Source organism: Pogona vitticeps, chromosome 4 (assembly GCF_051106095.1).
Source record: "Pogona vitticeps strain Pit_001003342236 chromosome 4, PviZW2.1, whole genome shotgun sequence".
Taxonomy (NCBI): domain Eukaryota; kingdom Metazoa; phylum Chordata; class Lepidosauria; order Squamata; family Agamidae; genus Pogona; species Pogona vitticeps.
The window spans coordinates 8,099,187-8,126,175 of record NC_135786.1 but is presented as its reverse complement, the minus strand read 5'-3'; the positions used below and the strand labels follow the sequence as shown (position 1 = coordinate 8,126,175).

The window sequence follows — 26,989 nt, the reverse complement described above, 5'->3', positions numbered from 1 at the left end:
ATGCCTTAACACTGAGTATCAGTGGGAGAGGGCACGCCCCATGGATTTACTACTTGCTGCTCATTTGACGGGTAAGAGTTTTTCCCCTGTCTCTGCCATTCGTCCAGCCCCTTCTTCCCGTTTGCTTTCTCTTTCCTTTGTCATTTGCCTCTTCTTCCCCGATCACCTTTCCAGAAGCAAGTATGAAGCCTTCCTCCATGCCAGAGACATTTTGGTCCTTATTCCCCCGATTCTTCCTATCTAGCTCATGAGGTTTTACCTGTTGTTCCTACAAACTTTCGGGCTTATGTCCAGAAACTTATTTCTTTTTAATGGCAGTTATATCCCCAGGAAGCAGACTGTTGTTATTCTATGCCACAAAATCACTTCCACCTTATGGCCACCCTAACAGAGTTTCTATGATAGGGAGAGGAGTACTTAAGGAGTGGCCTTATTGGTGCCAGTGTGTTTCCATGGCTCATTGGGGATTTGAATCCAGGACTTGGTCACCACAATGCAAAAAAAGAGACGCTGAGGCCCTGGAAGGGGGGTAGAGAAGAGCAACAAAGATGATAAGGGGGACTGGAGCCTAAATCCTATGAAGAATGACTAAAAAATATAAGTCTGTTTAGCTTAACGAAGAGAAGACTGAGGAAAGACATGACAGCAGTATTCCAATATCTGAAGGGTTGCCACAGGTAAGAGGGCATCGATTCATTCTCCATGGCTTCTGAGGGTAGGACAAGAACCAATGGGTAGAAATCCATCAGAGGGAGATACAACCTGGAAATAAGGAGGCATTTCCTGATGGTGAGAACCATCAAGCAGTGAAACAGCTTGCCTCCCAACGTTGTGGGTGCCCCATCGCTGGAGGTTTTCAAGAAAAGATTGGACAGCCATCTGTCCAGGATGGTATGAGGTCCGAGATGATATGAGGTCTCCTGGGCATGGGGTTGGACTAGAAGACCTCCAAGGTCCCTTCCAACCCTATGACGATTCTATGACTTCTAAGCTAAAATCCCACATTCTATCCACTATGCCACACTGGCTTTCAGGAAGTCTGGCAAATTTATATCAGAATAGGTGGATTGGAGGAAAGGCAGACTTCACAATGTGATAAAATACCTATCTGGAAAAAAATTGATAGCAATTTTATTGTAGCGCTTATTAGGGGTACGGACACAACACAACGTGTCATTTGGATCTGCATTCAGTTATTTGCAAAATAGTCCTATTAGGCTGAAATCAATTAAGAGGCTTACATTCTGACTTTTTTTTTTCCAAATTTGAAACTTGATTTGAAATCCAAATCTTTATGTTTCCTATGAGCATAAATGGAAAGCAGCAAATGGCTAAGATACTTAGTCTGCCTGTTAACCAGAATTAGACGAAATGTTCAGACGTTGTAGTCCTTTAGGGAGTAATTATGTCTCTACAATTTCAGACAGAAAAAAATGAAGGAGTATCTGTGCTATCTCCTTTGGAATTTTAATTTTGTAAAAACAGAATTACTGGTAACTTTTTTATTTCATGACAAAACGTGGATAAGATTTGGAAGTCAGATCCTCTAGGTTTGATAAGACTAGGTTCAGGTAGCTTTGTGAAAGGACAGGGGGTTTGAAAAGAAAGAAAGAGGATGAAATAGGGTTTTTGTGGGGAGTGGCACAGCAAAGAAATATACTGAACAGAGGTGCTTCAGAAACCTGGGAATTTCTGAAAAGATAGGTGTGGAATTTAAATGTTTTAATGTATTCGCGAAGGCTTTCACAGCCAGGAACTAATGGTTGTTGTGGGTTTTTCAGGCTCCTTGTCCGTGTTCTGAAGGTTGTTCTTCCTAACGTTTCGCCAGTCTCTGTGGCTGGCAATCTGTGCTGTGGTGCAGTTTGTTTGGGGGTTGAGTATTATCTGTCACAATCACAGTGACAGATAATCTCTCCTCCTTATCACAACAATATATCCACAACAAAAACACACTGATCACCATAATCCCCCATCTCCTGAAAAGGACAAAAGCTGATCTCAGAGCCATAAATACTTAACTCCAAACAAACTGCACCAGAGCACAGAGTGCTGTCCTCTGAAGATGCCGGACACAGAGACTGGCGAAATGTTAGGAAGAACAACCTTCAGAACACAGCCAAAGAGCCTGAAAAATCCACAACAACCATGAATGTTTTAAGATGGTAGCATTTTGCCTGTAATTAATTTTCTTATCAGCAGAATTTGTCATGAGGATATGGTGTTAGGCATAAGCTGATGGCATGTACCAAGATCCAGGTCTATAGAGCCTGTGTCCTGAGCACAGTCCTGTACTGCAGTGAGTCCTGGACCCTTTGTGCACAGCAGGAAAGGAATCTGAACATCTTCCATATGCATTGTCTCTGACGCATTTTTGGTATCACCTGGCAGGACAAAGTTCCAAATAGAGTAGTCCTAGAATGAGCTGGAATTTTTAGCATGTATACATTACTGAAACAGCGATGTCTACGTTGGCTTGGGCATGTTGTGAGAATGGCTGATGGTCGGATTCCAAACGATCTCCTGTATGGAGAATTAGTGCTGGGAAATCACCCCAGAGGGAGACCACAGCTGTGATACAAGGACATCTGGAAGCAGGATCTGAAGGCCTTAGGAATGGTCCTCAACAGATGGGAAACTTTGACCTCTGAGCATTCAGGCTGGAGGCAGGCCGTGCATCACGGCCTCTCCCAATTTGAAGAGACCCTTGTTCAGCAGGCTGAGGCAAAGAGGCAGTCCTGAAAGCAGCAAAATCAGGAAGCTGGACAGGGGACAGATTGTATTTGTCTTCAGTGTGGAAGGGAATGTCACTCTCAAATTGGCCTTCTCAGCCACAATAGATGCTGTTCCAAGTCCTCTGTTCAAAGCATGTTACCGTAATCTCTCAATACTGATGGATGCCTAAATCCAATCCACCCTCATGCAATTAGTATTTCTTGAGTATTCCTGTTACAGAGTTAAATATTTGCTTTTGAAATGTATAATTACATTCAGGTTGCACACCTCGTGTTTATTATTTCCTTTTCCTTCACTGAGCATGGAAGACTGTTCAGCTCGTACTGAATATGTGCCTATGAATGTCTTTGAGAAATGCATTGAAGAGACCAAGAAATGGCAGCTTTAAGGTACAATCCATGAAGACCTTCTCATAGACAGAGCATGCCCATTAAAATAAAGATATGAGAATCTTTGGCTCTCCAGATGTCAATGGACACAGATTCCCTTCAGCTGTAGCTAATGTGGTCAGTGGTGACAGACATTGGAAGCCGTGGCTCCTTGACAGAAATTTCCCAGCCCTGATTTTGAAAATTGGACCTGTGGGTTCATAGGTCTTGGAAAGGTTACATTTTGACAACAGCTCCCAAAATTCATCAGCCACTAGGATTGTGTTAATTTTCAAGGCTCTGAGCATCATCCAGCCAAAGATGTTCCTCCTCCAACATTCACACAGAAGCGGGCTACTCAAATACAGCTTCTTCACTTTAAAGTGCCTGGCTAAACATCAGAGAGGCACGAACGATAACATTCAAATTGTAATATTCTCCAATTAAAGAAAGCTTTTGTTCAGCAAATATTGAGTACAAAGGAAATTAGAGCTACAAATTAATGAGTTGAGCGGAGGAAGCCTTCCCACATTTCCAACTGAGGGCTGAAACACAGATCTGAGTCCATTCTCAAAGGAACCCAAAAACGTCAAGGCCGAGATAACACCACAGCAGGAAGTATTTGTTGCTTTGACAGCTAGATCTTTGGGCAGCTTTTTAAAGGACACTTCAGAATCTCAGTCTTAAAACCCCACATCTCTCCCTCGCCCTAGGACCTTTCTAGCTGCTCTGCATGTATGAAAGGGGTTGACTTGTGTACAGCTAGCTAGGTGACCACAGAGGCCAAATTTGGTGACCCACCTGGCATCTACTGTAGTTGATAAAGCAGGTTACAGCTCACAAAAGTTCACCAAATAAAAGGTGCTATTCTTTCATGTGCCACGAGGCCCTGTTGGTTTTGCAACAAAAGATTAACACACCTCCTCCCCCACCCCCGGAAACATATACAAAGTAGAACTAGAGAATGATTAATGATCATCTGTCAGTCCATTCCTTATTTCATAGTCTTTTACATAGTGCTGCGCACACAGAAGTCATCAGAACTTCTAGTTTCCACTCTTTAAAAAAATTACATGCAGGATGAATGATACCCAGCTTGGCAGCAAAATGGACCAAAAGGAGGGATTTCAGTTGACCATGAGTTAAATATGAGTTAAATATGGTGTAACAAAAAAAGTTAATGCAATATTAAGCTGCATCAACAGAAGTGTAGCATCCAGATCAAGGGAAGTCACAGTAACACTCTCTTCTGCTCTGCTCAGATCTTACTTGTAGCCAAACCACATAAAGATAACCCATCATTAGAACTAAAAGGCTGGTGCTGTCTTTCATGGCAGAGAAAACACACATACAAAGGGAAAAGGTGCTTATGGCCTGGAGCCCAGGCACAAAACAGATCCAATGGATATTGGATCTGTTTTGCAGTTTGGTCTGGATTGGAGATTGTCTGGTTCACTCCTTTTCCTAGCAACAACATGACCTATGTGATATCACAAACCAGCCTATCCCTACTCGATGCCTGCCTACATTTTTTTTGAGGGAGGGGGTCTCTGCAGGAACTACTCTTTTTGTGTGTGTGGATAGGATCACTCCATTTTGGTTCTGTTCCAGCATGAGTAATTGTTGGGATCGAACCAAAATTGATGGTTAAATTGCCTAACAATCTTTTAAAAATGGATAGCTTCCTTCCTGATGTGCTGCAAAGGGGAAGGGAGAGGAAGTTTTCTATTTCTTTTCAATTGCTAACACTTTTTTAAAAAAAAGCCAATTCAAGGCATCACCAACGCGCCATGTCACTTAGCAAAAACTAAAAAGAAACTGAAAGCTTTGCACAGTGAAGTAGACAGATGTTGCTATTGTTTTCTTTCCCTTTGAAGGGAAAGAAGATTGGTCTAGATTGTGCTAAACAGGGTTGTCTGAAGTGCAATGCAAAGAATCCTTGCATGTGGATACCAGGATCACCCTAAAGGATATACTGCATCTCAAAGCAACTTTGTTTAGCATGATTGAGACCAATCCAGGCTGGTATAATTGGATTGTCAAGTCGCAACCTATGAAATGTAAGAAAACTCTTCTTGTTACAATCACATAACATTAGCACTTATGGAATTCCCTCTTTTAGTGATGGGTAAACTATAATAGATGCTTTGCCTTCCAGTGATAAGAAATGTGTGGCTTTCCCAATGCTGTTGGGCTACAACTGCTGCTATTTTGGCCAGCGTTGCAGTTGTGATGGGCAATGAGAGTTGCCATTTGTAAGGGCATGTGTTCCCCCACGTTGCTCTAGCCCTTTCTGCAGTGAGCCACTTGTTTGTCCAAAGTACGAACCGGCACAACCTGCTGTGAGAAAATAAAATGAAGGGTGATGTTGGAAGCATCTTTGGCATTATCCTTCTTTTGGCATATACTTTTACCAGGTCTAAAAAAGTCGATTTGCTGAGCTTTCAAATTAAGCCAACAAAGCTTGCAGAAGAGAAACCCAGCTGCATATTAATTACCCCTCAGGATATTAATTTGGCTTTAGTTTCCTCATGAATGTTGACAAGTATATATACAAGCTTAGCCACAGTTACTGATTTAATTTGGTCCTCCGGAGAGCGTCAGTGGAAGCTTTTGACAATAATGAGCCAAGATGAGAAGATAACTGAACAACCATGGGGATGAGTCCCTGGAAGATAGAAATCTGAAATTTCAATTTCACATCCACTCTTCTTTAGTCCTCCCCAGGGAAGAGAAGGGAGACGTGAGGAAGTCTCCTGTTAGAGATTTCAGTCTGTGAAGCTTCTCATTTTGTTCTGTTGCGTTTGTTCTGAACAGAGATGGGCATGAACCACTGATTTGGCCTTTTGTCCTGGTTCGTACTTTGGCCAAACAGCTGTTCAGCAGTTCGAATCTCTGCCTCCTCAGGCAGACGCCCAATCGGGGCAGTACCCAGAGGAGGCAGGACAGGAAAGCTGGGGCACTGACTCTGAGTGATCACCCACCAGAGGAGGTGGGGCTGGGAAGCGCCGAAACCCTTGTTTGTCCAAAGTACGAACCGGCACAAACTGCTGAAACTAGCAGTTCATGCCCATCTTTAGTCCTGAAAGCTGGACTAGATGTGACCTGGAAGATCCAGGAAAAGAGGCCCATTGTAGGCATTTTCAAATGAACAGCTCTCCTGAATATGTGTGCATTTGCAGGCATGTGCACAAGAAATTTTGTGAATGCAATGTTCAGAAAGGGGTTTTGATTGGACTCTTGGTTTATTTCCTGTAACAACCTCACTGGTTAGGGTCTGTTTAGACATCAAAGAACTAAGTAACTACATTTCACACAGGCCTGAAACAGCCCTAACCAGCAAGATTGTTAAAGGAAATGTAAAACTGTCCAACAAACATGGAATGGAAAATTCTTACTGCAGGAAACGAAAAAAGCAATTGGACACTTCCCTTCTAATGAAGAGTGTCAACATAAAGGAAGACATTTGAGACAGAAATAAAAGGCACGAGCCCTTTTTAACTACTAAAGTTCAACTAACAGTAGCTAAAGACTTTTAAAACCGGTGAAAATAACTGGGAAGCTGCTAAGCAGATGGGTAAGCAAAAGACAAGCCACAGTTTTCATCAGGGATTCCATTTTGCTTTTTAGCTATTATTTTTTGGATAGAGGCGGAGCTTCAAAAATACCTTGTATAGCTTGGGAAGCACTTGCAGTCCAAGGGCCATGCTACGCCCATCACTGAAGTAGAAGCACAGGATGGGTTATACCCATCTTTATGAACAGTCAGCCAGCTTTTCTGCCCTTGCTGCTTGTACATGGTTTGCTTCTCGAAGGGAAAGGACTCTTATTCTGTACAGGGATTGTGCACAGACTGTCAAAACCATGATAGTGGGCAAACAAGCACTCCTTATCTATCTCTCCATCTAGAATCAAGACATCCTTGAAAATTCTTCATCATAGTCTCTGATCATGTTGAGCCAGCCTGAATGGGCAAGAACAAGGGATTTATCAAGTATACTTCATGTATATAATGTACAGTTGGATGTCAGTCATCTAGGAAAAGAAGGGCTCCTTCCATTCAAGAAACATCCCAGAGTCTAGGGAATGCTTTGCAAGTAAGGAAGGGGGCAAATTGTTGTTGTTGTTGTATGTTGCCAAGTTGCTTCTGGTTTACAGCTACCCTATGAATGAGCAATTTCCAAAATGTCCTGTTCTCAATACTCGTGCCCATTTCATGTAAACTCAACTTTATGGCTTCCTTTAGGTTGTCAGTCCATCTCATATTTGGTCTTCCTCTTTTCCTGATGCCTTCCACTTTTCCTAGCATAATTCTCTTTTCCAGAGATTCATGCTTTCTCAGGATGTGCCTAAAGCAGGTCACCTTTGGTTTCAACCTTTTTGCCTCCAGGGGTCAGGTAAGTGATATACAGTGGTGCCTCGCTTTATGACTGCCCCACATTACGACGAAACCACATTACTATGATCTTTTTGCAATCGTAATTGCGATCACAAAATGATGGCGTAAATGGTTTTTTTTCACTTTGCTATGATTGGTTCTCTGCTTTGGGAACCAATTCTTCGCAAAACAATGTTTTTTAAACAGCTGATTGGTGGTTTCAAAATGGCAGCTGGGTAAACAAAATGGCTCCCCGCTGTTTTCTGGGACGGATTCCTCGCAAGACAGGCAGAGAAAACGGCTGCCCTATGGAGGATCTTTGCTGGACGGTGAGTTTTGACCCCATTGGAACGCATTGAAGGGATTTCAATGTGTTTCAATGTTTTGGGGTGTTTTTTTTGCATTGTGATGTTTTCGCTTAATGGCGATTTTCCTGCAACGGATTATCGCCGTTAAGCGAGGCACCACTGTATATTTATTCCCTGTCCCCTTTCAACCTGCTGCATCTCCTCTCCTGCTATGCCAGAAGTTCCTCCAACCTTCCAGACACCGAAGGATGTGGGGTGAAAGAAGAAACAAGGGGTGGGGGAAATCCAACAACCTTCCAGCTCAGTTTCCCCATTGCAATTGGCACTCTCATAAATGCGTTCCTGAATCCAATCCACAGAAACCATGGATCACTTCTCCCTTTGATGGGGAACAAAAGCTGTCCATAGATTTGGATGATTTAATACCATCTTGGGGAGGCATTTAAAAAACAACAGCATGTGTTCTAATTATAGCTTCAAATGTTAAATGTTAGCAATTTTGTACTTGCAACTATAATCAGGAATTCTTTACTTTCTCATTGTAGAAAAACAATTAAGATAATTACTTTTAGTTATCATTTTAAAATATCTCAGAATACTGCCAGCAACATCATCACCTCTAACTACAAAAGCAGTTTTCAAAGAGGTGGCATTGTTAATCAGTTTTAGCATATACATCTAGCAAACGAACAAAAAGTCCCAGAAGCCCTATGTGTTTTCTAGGGGGTGTAGGTGGCCAATTTCCCAGAGATTTGTACATGTTTTTTAAAGGTGGCCACTAAAGATAGCCAGTTCATCCCAGTCTGTCCTTTGGCCGAACAGTTGTTTCCCAGCTCAGCCTCCTCTGTTAGGTTCCCCTTTTAGGCAGCACACAGAGGAGGCAGGGCAGGAAAGCTGGTTCAGCAGTTCATGCCCATCTCTACTGGCCACTAGAAGGCGAAAGAGAGCTTTCTCCCTTTTTTCCCAGCCTTTTAAAAAAGGTAATTTTATATTTTTATGGTGTATGGGGGGCATAGAAGCAGGGGTGGCTCTCCAAGGTCCAGGGGTGGCCCTTGAACTTCTGGAAGATGCCCACATGCACCTGAAGAATGTTGGGATTTTATTTGCAGCCTTGCATGATGTCTGTAGTTTGTGTGACTGGGAAGGGTTTTGCTGGCCTGGAGTGATGGTTGTTTATCCAGCCTCTGAATTCAAAGAGAACCGCCTCTCTCTGGTCCATTGGAAGCAGTTGCTTGTTTGCTGTTGATCTGTTTGGTTGATTGCTAGTATTTGTGCAGTAAAGAAAGCAGAATATGCAACCCATAGGATACATGATCCATATGTGATCCATAGAGTCCCTTCCTGCTTTGCTGTTCTAAGATTACTATTATTATTAACTCTGTAATGTCAAGCAACTATAAGGAAAGAAATGGTTTTATTCTTTCTCCTACAAATGTCTCTGAGTGAGTTATTGAGACCTAAAGTGCCAGTTAATGAGAAAAGGGCAGACTCTGGGGAACTTGAAACTATTCTCCTCTGTGAGTCTATCTGTTTCTACTGCATAGCAAAAAAAAGTATTCTATCAAAAATTCAGAACTTTATAACAAAGAGATGGACTACCGTCTGCAAAAGCTTATGCTAAATGAAACTCGTTGGTGTTTAAGGTGTCACAAACGTTGACTTTATTGTTGTTGTTGTCTTGGTAATTTTAATGGATTGCTTCCAAATTGTGGATTTAAAAAAAAAACTGCAGGGAAAATGTTAATTGCCTTTGCTGCTGTACTGAAGAAATTCTTGACCTCACTTCCATTTCACCTGCTGCAGTGGAGATGAAGTTGGGAAACTGTTTCCTGATTCCCATATCACATTTAGCTCAGCCTTGACATTTCTTGTTTGCCTCACCCTGAATGCTGAAGCAGGCAACCCACACAAGGCTGCCTGTGAAGTATCCTTTAAAGATGAAGGCTAAGCTAGAAAACACATCAACAAACAAAACTCCCATCTTCCCATGTTTTGCAAATCCATGGCTTCTGCAAAACCAGCTCGTTTATGACGTTTGCCACCTCTGCAACCCGGAAAAGCTGCTGGAATGAAAAACAGATTTTTGCATTTCCCAAGCTGTCAAACGATAATATTGTGTCATTTGCAAAATACACAAAATACGGTACCGGTCCTATTTTATGATTGTATGGAGGGCAGTTATATGAGCAACATAAGGAGATGATGTAACAGACAGCGGGTTGGACTTGGGCCAAGAGGGATCTGGGTTCAAATCCTCTGCCAGCGCTGAAATTGCTTGAGTGACCTTGGCACAGGAACTGCAATTTTTAGTTACTAGAATCATTTCTATTCTGTCTTTAATGCAGCAACTGTTCCCAAGACAGTTGGATAAACGCATTGGCAAAACAGCTACCATGTTCTCCAGACTCAAAAAAGAGAGTATGGCATATACAGGTACCAAGATCCAGGTCTATAGAGCCTGTGTCCTGAGCACACTCCTGTACTGCAACGAGTCCTGGACCCTCTGTGCACAGCAGGAGAGGAAGCTGAACTTGTTCCATGTGCATTGTCTCCGATGCATTTTTGGTATCACCTGGCAAGACAAAGTCCCAAATAGAGTAGTCCTTGATCGAGGTAAAATTTCTAGCATGTATACATTACTGAAACAGTGAATCTGCATTGCCTTGGGCATGTTGTGAGAATGGCTCATAGTCGGATTCCAAAAGATCTCCTGTATTAGTGCAGGGAAAGCACCCCAGAGGGAGACCACAGTTGCTATACAAGGACATCTGCAAGCGGGATCTGAAGGCCTTAGGAATGGATCTCAACAGATGGGAAACTTTGACATCTGAGCGTTCAGCCTGGAGGCAGGCGGTGCATCATGGCCTCTCCCAATTTGAAGAGGCACTTATCCAGCAAGCTGAGGCAAAGAGGCAGTCCCCAAACCAGCAAAATCAGGGAGCTGGACAGGGGACAGATTGTATTTGTCTTCAGTGTGGAAGGGATTGTCACTCTCGAATTGGCCTCCTCAGCCACACTAGACACTGTTCCAAGTCTTCCATACAGAGCACGTTACCATAGTCTCTCGAGACTGAAAGATGCCTATGATGTTCCCAAGACAAATGAAACAGAACTGCAAAACTGCAAATAAAAGAAAGTGGCAAATTATGACAACAGCACTTTGAAAAAATTGTGAAATAAGGAGGTTTTAACTGTATAAAACACCCTGGAATAAAAACAACCTCTGTTGTCTTCTAAAAAGCCAGATGTGACAGGGAGACTGCTGTGCTCTGACCTCTTACTTCATGGGAGCATTAGGCAGATAACTTAAGATCATTAAGTATGTACTTCTGGCAGGGAAGGGTGGAATAAAGAAATTAAGTAATAACTATATCACTACTAGTAGTTTGATCTAGCAAGAGAGATCTGTGCTTGTAAACAGCACTCTAAACATTGTCCAAACTAAATCAGATGTAAAAGGCCATAGGAGGTCTACTAAACTGGTTAGATGAATCTTTTGATGGAAAGAGAAATGTGTGTCTGGGGTAACTGAACCTCCCCAGCTTTAAAAGTCTTTTCGGGGAAGATGATCTCTCCAATGCTTTATGGAATTGAGGTCTGGGGTATGAATCAGAACAACCTACACCATCTTGAAGTAGGACAGAACAAGTTTCTCACGGCACCTCGGGGGACCCCGTCAGCTTTTCTTAGAACAGAGACAGGCATGGTGTCCATTAAAGCCAGGGCAACTCTAGCTATATTCTTCTACTATAAGAGGATGATGGATATGTCAGATTCACCGTCTACCTAAACGCTGTATGGTAGAGCAATGGAAGAATGGTGGCTGGGCAGCTTCAGTTCAAACCTTACTAAAATCTAAATCCCTCTCCACAGACATGTTTTTCCTGGAGTTAAAAGAATGTTGAGGGACTGGATGTACAAATTGGATAATGACCAGGACTTAGCCTTAATAGATTTTTCAAATTTCTCTCACTGATTCCATCTGCTGAAAACAAACCACTCAAGGGTTCAATACTTACATACACTTATTTTTGCCTCCCTGTGATCCGCATTCACAGAACTTCGTTTTCAAACCATGCCAGCCGCTGTCTTAGATGGCAGGCATATGAATGTCCTTAAGCATCTAAGGCTGCATATTTGCGGAGCAGGTGAGATAGTGGATGTTGTTCACTATTTACTCAATTGTCAGCTCTATCAAAACCCCAGGGAAAAATTCCTGGGAAACATTTTGGCTGCCCTACAGGAGGAAAGCCCTCAGATAAAGGTGGGCAGGTTACTTTTGGACTGTGGCCCATCTGTTACATACAGAACAGCGCTCTTTGCAAAAGCAGCCAGAAACATTCGTGCTAATTTCCTGAAAACCATCACGATCAATTGTGTCTGTGGGGGGGGGGGGACTCCTAGATATGAAGAAGCACTGACATGTGTCCCCCAGATTTTCATCCCCCTCCCTTCTTTTTTATTATTATTTTTCTTCCTGTGGATAGGTCTGTAATTTTGTGGATAGTTCTGTAATTTTGTCATAATTTCACTTGATTATATTTGTTTCTCAATCAATTGTGACGGCTTTTAGCCAATAAACTTAAAACTTGAATTTGGGTAACTGAACCATAAGAGTGGGAGGAATACCTGTAAAAAAAAAGATTGGGACAACCGTCTCCCACCCCTTTTGCCCTAGTGACGCGTGACATTTTATTTGGGCTTTCAATTTTTGTCTAAAACCCCAGACAACGCAGTCCTGTACATGTCTCTTGCATCAGCCCTGTGAAGCCCAGTTGAGCTGATCTCTGTCTTGATGGGTATAAAATGGCTTTCCTAGAGGCTGCACAGAATGAGAAGTGAAGCGGGCAGATGGGAGACAAACAAACCGGTTCAAGGACTGACTCTTTACAATAGAGTTACAGAGGCAGAATACCACTTAACTGCTGTGACTTTATCCTATGCCATCAATCCTGTGCTCTGTAACTTAGTGGGTACTTAGAACATTTTGCTGTAGTTTGAAGGATGCCATAAGCACTCTATATCGGGCAACTCTAAGTACCCCAGCAAACTAGACATCCCAGAATTTGCTGGAGTATTTTATAACCTCGCATGCTGCTTGTAGTTTATTTGACTGGGAGGGACCTTTCTGAGCTGGGGCGATTGACAATCCATCAACAATAACCCATCGTTCTCTCCTGCTTCAGAATTCAAAGAGGGCTCCCCCCCTCTGCCGAGATTTCCTTTTCCCTCTCTGTTGAAGTCAGTTAGCAATTTACGGGTTGTTCCGTTTGCTGTTTTGCTGTTCCCAACGGTAAGTACTGAAGCATTTTTATTCTTTCTGCTACTAATGCCTCAGAGTGATTCATTGAGTGCCAGTTAATGAGAAAAGGAGTGGACTATCTGGGAACTCAAAGCTAGTCTGCTCTTAAGGCTCTCTGTAATTCTTCTATGCAACAAAAGAGAATTTTAACAAACCATTCAAAAATCTGTAACAGAATTCCACAGGATGGAGTCACAGCAGTTAAAGTGGAGAAAAAACAGCTACAAGGATAACTATGTAATGGAGATGCACTTAAAAGCAGAGACTGCTTGTAACTAGGACATGATCACAACGTTTGGGGAAAAAGTGGTTCCCATCAATCACCCTTGCCCAATCCAATCATCACCTTCCCAGCTGTAATCGACATGTGTATAAACAAAACTATAAGGCCCTTCATCATCACTTTTGAGGGGAATGGAGAGTCCCAGAAGGACACTTTCTTGTTCATACATAGGGTCTACATGCAAGCAAGAGCTCAGACAATCAGGGTTCTTGCTCACATGTAGAGATTTTCCTCTTCAGGCATGTCACTTGACGAAGGGAGTGGCTAATTATTCCTCTTTTAAGTGTGTTGTTTAAATCCAGTGAAATCCCCTTTGTGAGACCCTGGATTAGTTTTATTTTGCAATGTTGACCCTGTCTGAATCCTGTGTCCGCTCTGTTTCCTGCACCAAAATATACTCCACCCATCTCAGCACTCCTAGTTATGAGACTTGTATACCTCTATCTGAAATCTAAGTTATGGTGATCCATAAGCCCGCATGAAGGGTCATGATCATGGTTAATGGTGATTATTCCCACTGCAGTCTCACCCTGGGCACACTGTCCTCATCAAGTTTCAAAAGCTAAAGATTTCTAGGTAGAACTAAGAGGGAAAAAAAATCTCACCTGAAATCCCGAATAGCTACTGGCAGCCAGTGCCAACATTCCTGAGCTTAATGAGTCAAGAACCTGACTCAATATAAGGCATCTTCACAGATTCCTGTTACTGAGTTTTGGTCCAAACAGTTTTGTAGTGGAGCCAAGCCTCGCTGGATTGAACCCCTGGGATTTTCTGAGTGGCAGTGATTATGACATCATTTGCCAGTCCCTTAAAACTTCCCTGTTCCATTTGAGCTTAGCTGCAATCCGTACAGCTGCTGGGAAAGGTGGATTCCCCAAAAAACACAGTATACAATTGCAAGCTATCCTTGTTGCAATGTAAAATATTTGACAATGGTTTGGTCTTCAGTGGGCAACTAAGAGCCATTAACCATGCAACAGACCTGCTCTTCAGTTGTTGATATGCACAGATCCAGTGGCCTACATTTTACGGACTCTCTTTCTAGGGCTGGCTGGCTATGGAGATGTCAGAATGAAAATCTGGAAACTGCAAGTTTACCATGATGTCACATGGGTCTCAAAGGACTGAATTCTGTATAAGGCAGGTTCCTAATATTCTACTATTGTAGTTCTGGTGCAAAAGACTTGGAGAGATAGTATTTTCCTATCTGTGGCATACACCTATCTGTAAGTAATATAAGATTGGCCAAATCCTTTTGCACCACTACGCATACAAAACTCAAGGTTGTGCCTATAGTAAGATAGACATGTTATCCCCAAAGCACTTACACTAGGGAGCTGGAGATGCATGACTATTTGCACAGTTGCAGAACACAATTGCTCACTGCCAGGTGTAATGATTGGCACATTAATGCCAACATAACATGGCACAAACAGGAGCCTGGCCCTTATATAGTTTCAAGGGCTCAAATGCAAGTCAGAGCTTTGATTGATTCCTTGGGAGACTTTTCTATTACATTATGACATTTTTAAAGGCTGCCTTCTACAATGACTTCTCATCAAAGAATTGCAAGGTACACCAATAGGAAAGAAATGCCCGAATGAGCGAAAAGTTTGCATCTGTTTGACCCACGCCTGTTATGCATTTCTCCCAGCCTTCAGTCCAGACTTTGTCGTATCAGAATAAATATTTGACATATTTGAAATTCAATAATGAAATACTTGGAGGATTGCAAACTGGCCAGTATCAAAATGTAAAACTAAAATAAATCCATCACGCCGGGCTAAATAATCCTGGCATAAAGCTCCGTGACATTGAAAAGAAACACCCACTACGTGAGAAGATTGCAGAAGCAAATATTTCCTTTTCTTTGGCTCTGGTCCAAGGGACAAATCATAGAATATTAAAGTGCCGGCGTTCCATTTAGCATAAGGCAGTCTCATGTGCTCATAGATTATTAATTCCATAGACGATGCAGAGGGTACGAGAAAAAAAATAGTCTTCAGAGGAGCTGAATAACTTCTTTGGAAAGAAACACAACAATTCATTTTCATTACAGGTGGTTTTAAATGAAACAGCTTATCCCCTGATTTTTCCATTTTTATAAGATGCCCTATTCTGAAATGGTTGGGTTTTTAAGCAGATACTCAGTATTGAATATTTACATATTGTGATAGTGCCTTGGGTGCTTTTAGGCAAGTGGTGATCTCTTAATATTAAACCGCAATGAGAAAAATAAAAGCAATACTTTGAGTTTCTCAACCATTTTCCAAACCTCATATTGCACAGTACCTCTAACAAGAGAGCTGTGCCTTTACAGCCTGTATAGCCACTTTTACAAGCTACCTCTCTTCTCCTCCAGCACAGCTGCCACCATGGTGGGGTTTCAGAGAAACTGACTGAGTAATGAGTTATGAGAAATCGAAAATATTCTACCTTATCTTTCAATGCCAATTCCAGCCGGAGACAGGCAAATCGATAGACTGATAGATTGATATTTCTCAAAACAACTGTCAATCAAAATGGCATCTCCAATACTTAGCCTCTACTTCTGCTCCACAAAGATTCTTCTGGGCATGTCACACTCGCGGTGGGCGCATTGTGCCCGCGGTGGACATGTCATGTGCACAGCAGGTGTGTTGCACCCGTAGGGGGGGTGTCAAACCTGTAGGGGGGTCACACCCACAGGGGGCATGTCGTGGCCCATGGTAGGCACGTCACGCTCATGCACAGGGGGCATGTAGCATCCGCAGTGGCCGTGTTGCGCTCACGCACGGGAGCATGTCACGCTTGTGTGCATGTGTGCAAGCGTGACACACCCACTGCACGAGCGCAGGGGTGTCCCCGCCCACCCACCCACTGCGCATGGAGCTTGCTCCCTCCAGCCGGTCCACAGCCCCCCCAAAATTTGGGGACCGCTGCACTAAACCACCCTAAGTATCTGACCTAGATGTAGAGGTAGATATAGATCTAGATGGGTTTTGTTTGGGGCTTGGTTTTTGTGGAAAACCAATTTGTTAAAATGTGAATGATGTGTTATCAAGTTGATTTGGGTATATGGTGATCCTCTCAGGTTTTTTAAAGTCTAAAGTACTGAGAGGTGGTTAAGGGTTCCCTCCTTCTTGTGGTACCTCTGGCAACCCACTGCAGGTGGCCCAAGGCTGCCCTGGTAGTAAGGCATGTAACCCCAACAGATATACTTGCTACAGATGATCTCCACCCTTCTCCTGGGAGACGCAGACAGGACTTGAACCCCACTCTGGCACTCAGTCCCCTGTGATATACCCATGAACACCAAGCTCTACACCAGGTAGGATTTTCATGTGACCTCATATTCTCCAGACACAATGATGTAAAAAAAATTACAACTTGATGATGCTAAGGACAAGATCCTGGCCCACAGCACGAAATGACACAAACAGGTAAGCAAATCTTAATTCATTCTTCCCACCAGGACAGTGTATTATCTTGTCTTCGATGACAGCAAGACAGGTTAGAGTTTCTGGGAAAAGCTGTGTGGTTACTATGGAGACTCAGAAGGAATGCTCATTGAGCGATTCTGGAGTTGTGGCCCAAAATGTGAACTTATACAAGTTCTGAGGTGCCACTTCTGAGTATTGGACTGCATGGTTCCCATATATTTGGAATGGGAAAATGGTAGACTATAAACATTCCAAAGCCATTTGCTGCCCTGTAGCCCTATAAAGCCATCCCTGATACCCCGGAAAGCAGAAACAAGCAAACAAACAGTGCGTTTTCTGCTTCTGAAGCCTCCAGATGTGTTGTAAGGTCACAACCACCATTCGAAAGCCCAAGCCCAATTAAAAAAACAACAACACAGAAAGCAGACATTCAGTCACGTTTAACTCTAATTTGCCACCACTACCATCACCAGCTGTCAGCGTCTGAGGTCCTGGGGCAACCTATGAGGGTGGGGACAACATTTGGACTCCAGCCCCATCAAAGTTGCCCATGGCCAAAACACAACCAACAAGTCCCAGCAGAGAAAGAGGGATGGAACAAAGCCTGCTTTTAAGAGGAAAAAAGTTTATCAGCTGTTACAGAACTTCTAGCTGGGAAGTCCCAGAGGAACCTCTGGGTGTCCCACAACATCCTTTTAAAAGTGCTGTCCAGATAGAAATGTAGTCAAAATGGCATCTTACTTGTTGTAGAGAACAATGTCAGGCCTCCAAATCAGTTCGGAAGGAATTCGTATTGATGTAACATTTTCATATTCCTCAGGGTTCCAACGAAGTTTATAATCATGCCACTCCTGGGGGGAAAAAGGGTCATCAACTGAAAAAGTCTAAGAAGGGTAATTGTGAATTTCAGACTAATCTAAAAACAAAACTGTGCAGTTCATGAGGAAGAAAAACATTTTTCCTGATATTCAGCCGAATATGAAAAGCCACCCTGTGTAGCAGGCTACAGTCCAGAAAAGCTAATGTCAAATAAAACTCGTTAGCCTTCAAGACTCTGTTTTGATTTCACTGCTGAAGGGAACAGTTAAACCGCTTCTGCTTTATTTATACCTAGAAAATCTTGGAAAGAGTTACCGTAAGTTGGAACCAACTTTGTGGTAGATGATGATGATGCCTACAACCCACAAATACTTACAGTGATCCCAAAACTCTTTGCTGGTTTTGCTGCAACAGATTACAGGCAACTGATGTGAAATATCCACATCGCTTTTGGTTCCTTTTTTTAATTAATATTTTTAATTAATTTTAAACACTTGGAAATGGCCACATCACCCAATAAAATGTTTCCCCTCAAGCAACATTTCGGAGCACAGAATGCCCATTGCTTGTTATGTGAAAAAAAAAATATTCTGTTAATACTTGTTTATTTATTTTCAAAAAGGGAACAGTTAGGCCCTTATTTTCTCCCAAATTTATGCATTACAGGAAGACGAATTAGGGGGAGTTAATTGAAAAAGTGGGCTTATGCATTTTATCTGCCAGGAAAGAAATTTCAGAGAGTGTGCTAAAGAATAAGAATATTTACAGATATTTTTTTTCCCACACAGGAGGTGGAGTAGAGAGAAGTTGTAGAGTGGGGTATTGGCATAATTCACACTATTCACATTGGTTACTCTAACAAATGTCACCTGTTCTCATACAGTCAAATAATAAATATATCGAAGTTTCAGGGAGGCAGAAACTTGCCAACATCCGTGCTGAATAAGTATTCTCCCCCCCCCCCGCCACTGGTTTTTGGAGTAACTGAACAATTGATTTCTTGCCCAGTTTTGTAATCGAGGAAGGCATACAGATATTAAGATCTCTATCATTTTACAAGGTCACATAGAGATGCTGGTAAACACGCAAGGACTTTTTGGAGAGCCCATAATTCTAATGGAAGTCTTTGCTCAGTGTGCAAAATGCAGCTCTTACTTTTGGATGAAGATTGGGAAAGAAGAACAAAATTTGTTTATCACCTGGATTTGATTTTGTTGTTGTTGTGAACTCAAACGCGTTTTAAAATTCACAACACAGAAAAATAGCTACCTAGGAGAGTGCAGGAATAGTGTCTGAAGGGAGATGAAGAGGGCAAGGGAACACAAAATCTTCACAGCAAGAGTTTTTAAATTGTGTGTGTGTGTGTGTGTGTGTGTGTGTGTGTGTGTGTGTGTGTGTGTGTGTGTGTGTGTGTGTGTGTGTGTGTGTGTGTGTGAGAGAGAGAGAGAGAGAGAGAGAGAAGGCAGGCATTAGGTATGCAAGAGGAAAAAAAGGGTGAGTTTGAAAATGAGTGTGTGTGAGAGAGAAAATGTGTGTGAAGGACTGAGAGAGAAAAAAATAAGAAAGTTTGTGGAGAGGAGAATGTCGTGTTTGTGTGAGAGAGGGGGGAGAGAATGCAGGAAGGGTGTGGAAGGGAGAGAAAAAGAGCAAACAGAGAGTGTGGGTTTTGTGTGTACGAGAGAGAAAGAATGTTCAGGAAGAGTATAGTGCATGTGAGAGAGAAGGTGCAGAAGAATATGTGTGTGGAAAAGAGGAACAGAGAGAAACAGAGAGAGAGGAAATGGCAGAAGTGTGGGGAGAAAGAGTGCAGAGTGTGTGTATATAGAAGAGGCCAAAAGAGAGAATGTCTGTCCTTGGTTTGACTGGCGTCACATCCCCTGCTTAGTGAGACATTAGGAATATGTGGGAAATAAATACAAGACAAAGCATCTTTGTTGACTCACTTGCTTCACCCACACGTTCGTGGTCATCATTTGGTTCTTTTCATCCTGGAAGGGGGGAAAAAAAGACAAATAAGGAAAATGGAGTTGTTCAACAAGCAACCACTGTCCCCAAATGCTCTTGAAACAGCAGCTTTCCCTCTCGCCATCCACATTTATTTTGCAAATCACCAATAATCGCAGTACTAAATGCAGTTAAGCATCTGCTTTAAAAAAAGCAGATGTTTACAGAAGCTTAGCATGAAACGTAACACATTGGCTTTGCCCCGTCAGAAACCAAACCCAGCAGCATCCATGCTGTTTTAGATTCTTAATCAGACCATCATGTGCTCTAGAAGGCAATGCACCCCAATCTGTTGCACACCAGGTATTTTGGACTATGACCTACGTCATCCCCAGCAATCATGGGCTATTGGTTTTTCATGCCCATACTAACCTGTGTCCTCTTAAGCAGTGAAAGTGGGTGACGCCAGCCGCAGCTTGTGAATCTGCACCCAATTTTGTGTACGAATCTTACAGAAGCTTTCCAGCGTGCTGAACCCTGTCCCCAAAATAAGCTCAGTGTCATGGATCGCTCCCTTAAAATTCAGTCCGAAACCTGGAATGGATTGAAAACCCCTACCTCTAAACAGTTCCATCGCTCCTAACCAGTGGTAGACCTACATTTTGGGGGCACCTGAAGCTTGGACCATTATGGAAAGTCCCTTTGCAACCAGCAACAAGCTCTGGGTAACCACTGTTATCTTGAACAATGGGGATGTTCCATGACAGGTCACCACAATTTTTTTTAAAAAAAGGACTAAAGTCACTTCAGGAGGCCTTCAAGATTAGGAGCCTTGAAGCTTAAGCTTCCCTCGTTTCACAGTAGATCCAACCCTACTCTTAACTTCTTTTTCTCTCAGGGGATGTGCAAGGAATCACTTACTAGAGGTTGGACATCTCGAACTATCCAGTAATATTGACTTCTGATGCTGGAGCTCCTTAAAATACAACTATACCTTCGCTGAATTCCTCCCCTACCTCATATTTATTGGAGACCCTCCCTCCGTTATTATTTATTTTTAAAAGGACATGTTGGTGGGGGAGAGGAACCTTCTTGTAATGTCCTCTGATGGAATGAGATGCTAAGGGAAGGATATTTGATTTCTTTGCTTTTTACCCCAGCAAATCCACCTTGGTTGATATGAGAATGCTGCAGTCTTTATTCTGTACCCAGAGAGTCTGTTAACTCACTGTAAGGAGGCTGAAAAATCTGAAATTATTTTTTTTGCTATGGGCCTTCCAGCTATCTCCTGACCATGCCATGCTGTTCCTTCCCTTCTATATTTCTTTTAAAGCAGCAGGATCCTTTGGGAAAAGTCCAAGACCAAGGCCCATCCTTGTGGTCCTTGCTCGATTAAGAACTTGGTCACACATGCATAGAAAAAAAATAGTGTCTTATCTGGAGCTGTGCCCCAAATCCGAGGAAATCTGGGCTAAGACATACAGAGACTTTCCAGTGTGAGTTAATGGGGGGCTTAAAAATCCAATGTGTTACAGAGACCAAAGTGTTCTAAATCAGACCAGGACCTTTTAAGAAGCCCCACATTGGCTTCCAAACCAGACCAGGAGACCCATGCCCAGCCCTAATCCTAATCTTCTGATGCACCCCATAGTTATCCCTTCTTAGCTTGAAGACGGTGCTTTTTTAGACCACGACTCTCACAAGCCATTTTCCAACATAGATACTGGCCATGGCCATCAGACATACATGCCCTCTGCCCAATTTTGGGTATACCCTTAAGTCACCGCATGTGTATGTGTTTGTGTGTGGAAGCTTACAGGATCACACATAGTTCTGAGACTGTTGCCTGTGTTTCATGCATTGACAGCCCCAGACACGCCATGCAAGAGGGCGGATTTAAAAAAATCCAAATGGAGCCAAGCCTTGTGAATGTCAGAACTCGTTTGGTATCCTATGCATTCATGGATCCACCCTCTCCACTCCCCACCCCTCTCTGCTGTTTATAAAGAGCATCAGAGGAGGAGGAGTGCAATTTTACGCTCCTGCCTTGGGCAGAAAATGGGCTAGTTATGACTCTGGAACTATACTGGGCTGGTACCCATGTGGACTCCTCCTCCCTGCACTGTTTTTCCCTTGTGGAGTGTGATGATCCATCCGTCAGAGGACATCAGTTAAGAGGGAGATCAGTCAGTGCCTGGAGGGCTGTTCTATCCTGCGCCCAGGTGCTTCGGTTGAAACAAATCAAGTTTTGGCCTTTTTCTTCACTAAAACAACGTCTGTGTGAGCTTGCTTTTTTGCCTCCCATTCCGCCACCCCCTCCTTTGCTGCTCGTGCTGCAGTTTAACAGTAGGCATTATCGCACATCAAATACTGTCAAATATGTTCTGCCATTTTCTCATTAGGCTCAGTGGTTCTTAAAGCTTATTAATTAGAGCAAGATCAACTAGAAGAATGCATGACCTGCCACTATTGATCTTCCACAATGAATCACCAGAGAAGAATCTGGGGAACATTTTAGGACAATCATCTTCAACATTAAGGTTTCGTTTGACTGGCAGATGGATGAACCTTGGCTGACATGGTGGTGGGAAACATTTTGGAAAGGAGGAAGCTAGAAAACGGCAGTGTTTTCTCCTTGCATGCCAGTACTATCATCATCATCATCATCATCATCATCATCATCATCATCATCATCATCATCATCATCATCATCATCACAACAACAACAACAACGATGACGATAATAATGATGATGATGATGATGATGTGCCATTAAGTTAATTCTTTTCAGGGTTTTCCTGATAGACGATATTCAGAAGTGGTTCATCATTCCTTTCTTCTGTGGGGGTGCCCTGGAACTGTGCAGTTTGCCCAAGGCAACGCAGGCTGGGTCTTCTCCCTAGACACCTCATGGGGAATCGAATTCACAACTTCTAGCTCCACATCCAGATATCTAAATCACCGAGCTGCCCAGCCAGGTAATAATAATGATGTGCCATCAAGTCAGTTCTGACTAGCGATGGGGACGACTCACCATTTTGGCAAGTCGTCCTGCTTCATGATCCGTCAAAGCTGACGAATCACGAAGCATGAAGCTCCCCCCCATGAACTGACAAAGCACAAATTTATTCATCAATTTGTGGAGGGGTTAGACAGGGGGGGAAACGTTCCCTCTCTTCCTATGGGGAATGAAGAAAAATGGGGAAATATTCATCCCCTCGTATTTGTAAGGGTCTCTGGAACTGACGAATATGAAGGGATGAATATTTAACAAACCAGCAACTTCTCACGAATATTGCAATCCTTTTTTTATTCATCCACATGTCTAATTTTGACTTACGTTGACGTTTTTTTTCCAGGGTTTTCCAAACAGCTAATACTCAGAAGTGTTTTCCCTATTCTCTTCTTCTGGGGGCAGCTCTGGGACGGTGCAGCTTGCCCAAGGCCACCTAGGCTGGCTCTACTTGCAGGAGGCACACTGGGGGAAAAACAACTCCCAACCTCTGGCTCCACAGACAGACTCACAGGGGGGAAAAAAACCAATAATTCTAGGGAAAATGTATGGTAAAAAGAAAAGAGTGACAATATGAGATGAATTGTATCATTAAAGGAAGCCACAGCTTTCCATTCATGAGTCCTGAGCAAGTTGGTTAATAACAGAATCATTTATCGGTCATTACTTATTAGGGTCACCACAGGTCAGAAGCAACTTGACAGCTCATAATGAAAGGAATAACATTATGCATCTAGATCTATAAATCTGTGAATGGAGATTTTATGCATCTCTCTGTTCAGTTGATTTTTTGTGATGCACTTTCTCCCTTTGGGTGATGAGAATGGTTCCGTCGTGTCCAACAGGCCAGCAGTTTTGTCATCTGCTGAGTCGCCCTATTCAACTTTGTGTCCACTGTAGCCACCGAGGCGGACCCTTCAACATTTCACAGATAAAATAGGGCTGTGCCAATTTTACACCAAGAAGTAAATCTTGGCCTTGCCACTATCACCAGTTGTGAAAGTTCTACTTTGCCTTGTATATAATGCATCCATTTATTGCACAACAGACTATCCTCAACTAATGTCAATGCCATTTTATTATACGCCGATTTATTTATTTTACTTTCAAATATTTCTGACATTGTTACTTGGTTTTTAAAAAAATCCCAAAGTGGTTTCCATTTAAACAGAAACACAGTAAAGCTAATTACTAGATATGACACAAAAATAAATAAATAAATAGTAATAGTAACAGTAATAGTAATAGTAATAGTAATAGCAATATTTGTTTTGTGTTTTGGCATCGTAATGTAGTGTTTTTATGATTTAGAACTGTTTATTTACATTGTTTACTGTATTATTTTTAAGGTTGTTAGCCGCCTAGAGTGGTCCCCGCTTGACCAGATAGGCGGGATATAAATAAATAAATAAATAAATAAATAAATAAATAAATAAATAAATAAATAAATAAATAAATAAATAAATAAATAAATAGTAATAGTAATAGTAATAGTAATAGTAATAGTAATAGTAATAGTAATAGTAATAGTAATAGTAATAGTAATAGTAAGAAGAAGAAGAAGAAGAAGAAGAAGAAGAAGAAGAAGAAGAAGAAGAAGAAGAAGAAGAAGAAATTATTAATTCCTTATTAAGAATTCATTTAAAAAAATTAGGAACAACCGACCATATTTTGCCATCAGGAAGATGCTGATCAAATAAACAGGCTTTTGGTTGATGGAAGAAGCATTACACATTGACACAAGAAACAACATTAAAGATCGCCTGTAATTAGAGCTGAAAGCACTTTAATGTTGCAGAGGGGTGACTGGAACAGACTTTCCATGTTTGTGAAATGGAATTTCAAAGGAATGCTTAAGAAGGTGGTGCTGTGACACTCAATTGCTTATGTCAGTTAAAGAGTCACAGGCGATCTAAAAGTGTCTAAAAGTGTCTAATTTTCTCTTGAATGCCTCCAGTGCTGGAGCACTCACCACCTTCCAGGGCAACTGGTTCCAATGTACATATACAGTATATCATTCTTTAGGTGTATCTGTATGTGTTTACAGAGAAAAAGAGAAACTAGATGCCATCATTTTCTTAAAATTCAGCCTTGTTTAGCAACAGTAATAAACATGTTCAGAATCAAACTGCCTTCAGTTTGCTCACTGTGATGTGTTCCATCATCATACTGCTCTAGCAGCTAGGATATTTTTCCTGATATTCAACTGAAACCAGGCTTCCTATAGCTTGAGCCCATAATCACACATCCTACACTCTGGGATGATCAAGAACAGAACCTGCCCATCCTCTGTATGACTACCTTTCAAGTATTTGAAAAATTGCTATCCTATCTCCCCCTTGTCTTCTTTTCTCAAGGCTAAACATGGCCAATTCTTTCAGTCTTTCCTCAAGGGCTTGGCTTCCAGCCCCATGGCCATCCTTGTGGCCCCCCCTCTGAATTTGTTCCAGTTTGTTAGGATCCTTCTTAAAGTCAGGTATCTAGCACTGGACACAATACTCAAGACGAGGTCTGACTAGTGCTGAAAAGAGGGGAATTGGTGCTTTATAGGATTTGGAAAGTGTATTTCTGTTAATGCTGTCTAAAACAGCATTTGCAACAAGGATGATCAGGGGACTTGAATCCAATCTCTAGGAGGAAAGACTGAAACAATTGGCCCTGTTTCCTCTGGTATCTCCGTGCCTCGGTTTCTTGTTTGTTGAACCAAACTGTTGTGTCCCTCCAGAATTATTTTCTAATAAATACTTTTTAGCAAAGAGTTGGGAAGAAAGAATGAATGAATGAATTGATTGACTGATTGATTGACTGACTGATTGTTCAAAAATACCAAGCACAGTGAATTAAAACTATAAAAACATTGACTGGCATTATGTAACAGATACAAGTTTTAACCAAAGGCCTAAGTATCTTTGGTTAAACTTAACCAAAATTAAATTAAAATCTTTAAATAACAACGCTCTATGTCTGCTGTTCCTAATATTGCTCTTTTTTGTAGCTCTGATGGTAGTGTGTTTCCTGCTTATAGTACTGGGTGGTGTTTCTTGATATTGTTCCCAAAGCCCCAATGACTACAGGAACCACTGGAGTGTGTTTCTTCCAGAGGTGAGATTTTTCAGTTGCCAGTTCTCTTTGTTAGTTTTTCTGATTCTTTATTTTCAACTCTGGCATCCCCTGGAATTGCAAGGTCAATGATCCGGATATTTCTTCGTTCTATTACTGCTATATCTGGTGTGTTATGTTCAAGGTGTCTATCCGTTTGGATTCGGAAATCCCACAATCCCACTTCCTCATTTTCCGACACCTTCTCTACCTGATGTTCCCATGGGTTTTTGGCAGCTGGCAAGTTATATGTTTTGCACAATGATCAGTGCACTAATTTTGCCATGCTATCATGTTTAACTTTATACTGTAGTCTCTTTGTGCGGTCTTTGGACATTCACAAATGAGGTGTGACACAGTTTACTGTTGTTGTTGCTGTTGTTGATGATGATGTTGTTGTTGTTGTAAGTCCCAGAACACCCTCTGTCATCCAGTGTGGATTATGGGACTTGTAATCTTTTTTAAAAAATCAGAGCATCTTTCCGTTTCTTTTTTCTTTTTGACATTGCTCTTTAATCTGAGTAAAAGTTCTCAAATCAACCGCGTCTGTGGAACATGCCACCTCTCTCCTGCTTCCCCAGCCTTGGCTACCCACAGCATCCTTTTTGATAAAAACCATGAAGAGGCCATGACCCTTTAGGCCATCATGGCAAAAAGCTGCAAGAGAGGAAATCAACCGTGCTCGGCCAGACGTAATAGGTATTGCTGATTTGTTTTCACTGGAATCACACACGTCTCGCTTTTCCTGAGGGAATTACAGTGTGAAAAGGTTCTTAATTCCCAGTAGTTATAATTCCACTTCCAGATGGTCAGAACATTAATGAATAAAAGGAAGAGGGCTACCGGCTGAAGGCTTAAGGGAGAAACCATTATCACCTCCGCATCTTTTCTCCTTGTTTAAACCACAATCTTCACAACGATCCAGGCAGGGGAAGGAAAGGTACAGAATCACAAGATGTTCTTTCCATCACCAATAATCTTGAAGTGAGTCAGCTGCATTCTTCCTTCTATTTCATCCTTACTCCCCAGTACTCAATGGTGTAGCATGGGGCAGGGGGAGGTCCACAGGGGAGATGCCCTGGGTGCAATATTCAGGTACTGTAGAACTTTGCTGTGCAGCTTGAATCTCAGAATTAAGCTTCTGGGATTCTCAGGTTTGTGAGTTTACTTTTTTTGAGCCTGTATTTTTTCTTATTTGCTTTTAGAGATGGGCATGAATCACCCATCGATGACAAACCTAGACAGCATCTTAAAGAGCAGAGACATCACCTTGCTGACAAAGACCTGCATAGTCAAAGTTATGGTTTTTCCAGAACATTA

General features: G+C 42.1%; 1 protein-coding gene across 4 annotated transcripts in view; it reads right to left on the bottom strand.

Annotated features, from left to right (window-relative positions):
• The window catches only part of CHRNA4 (cholinergic receptor nicotinic alpha 4 subunit), a 96,806-nt gene that overhangs the window by 40,790 nt on the left and 29,027 nt on the right, over window positions 1–26,989 (bottom strand). For 2 of the 4 annotated variants that reach the window (XM_072996738.2, XM_072996739.2), the window contains exons 3-4: window positions 19,557–19,601; window positions 17,536–17,645 (exon numbers count right to left, since the gene is read on the bottom strand). In XM_072996738.2, the coding sequence (XP_072852839.2) occupies window positions 17,536–17,645; window positions 19,557–19,601 (155 nt within the window). Of the gene's footprint in view, window positions 1–17,535; window positions 17,646–18,882; window positions 19,408–19,556; window positions 19,602–26,989 lie in introns of those variants that run through there. The other 2 variants (XM_078392001.1, XM_072996740.2) reach the window with 2 other exon arrangements.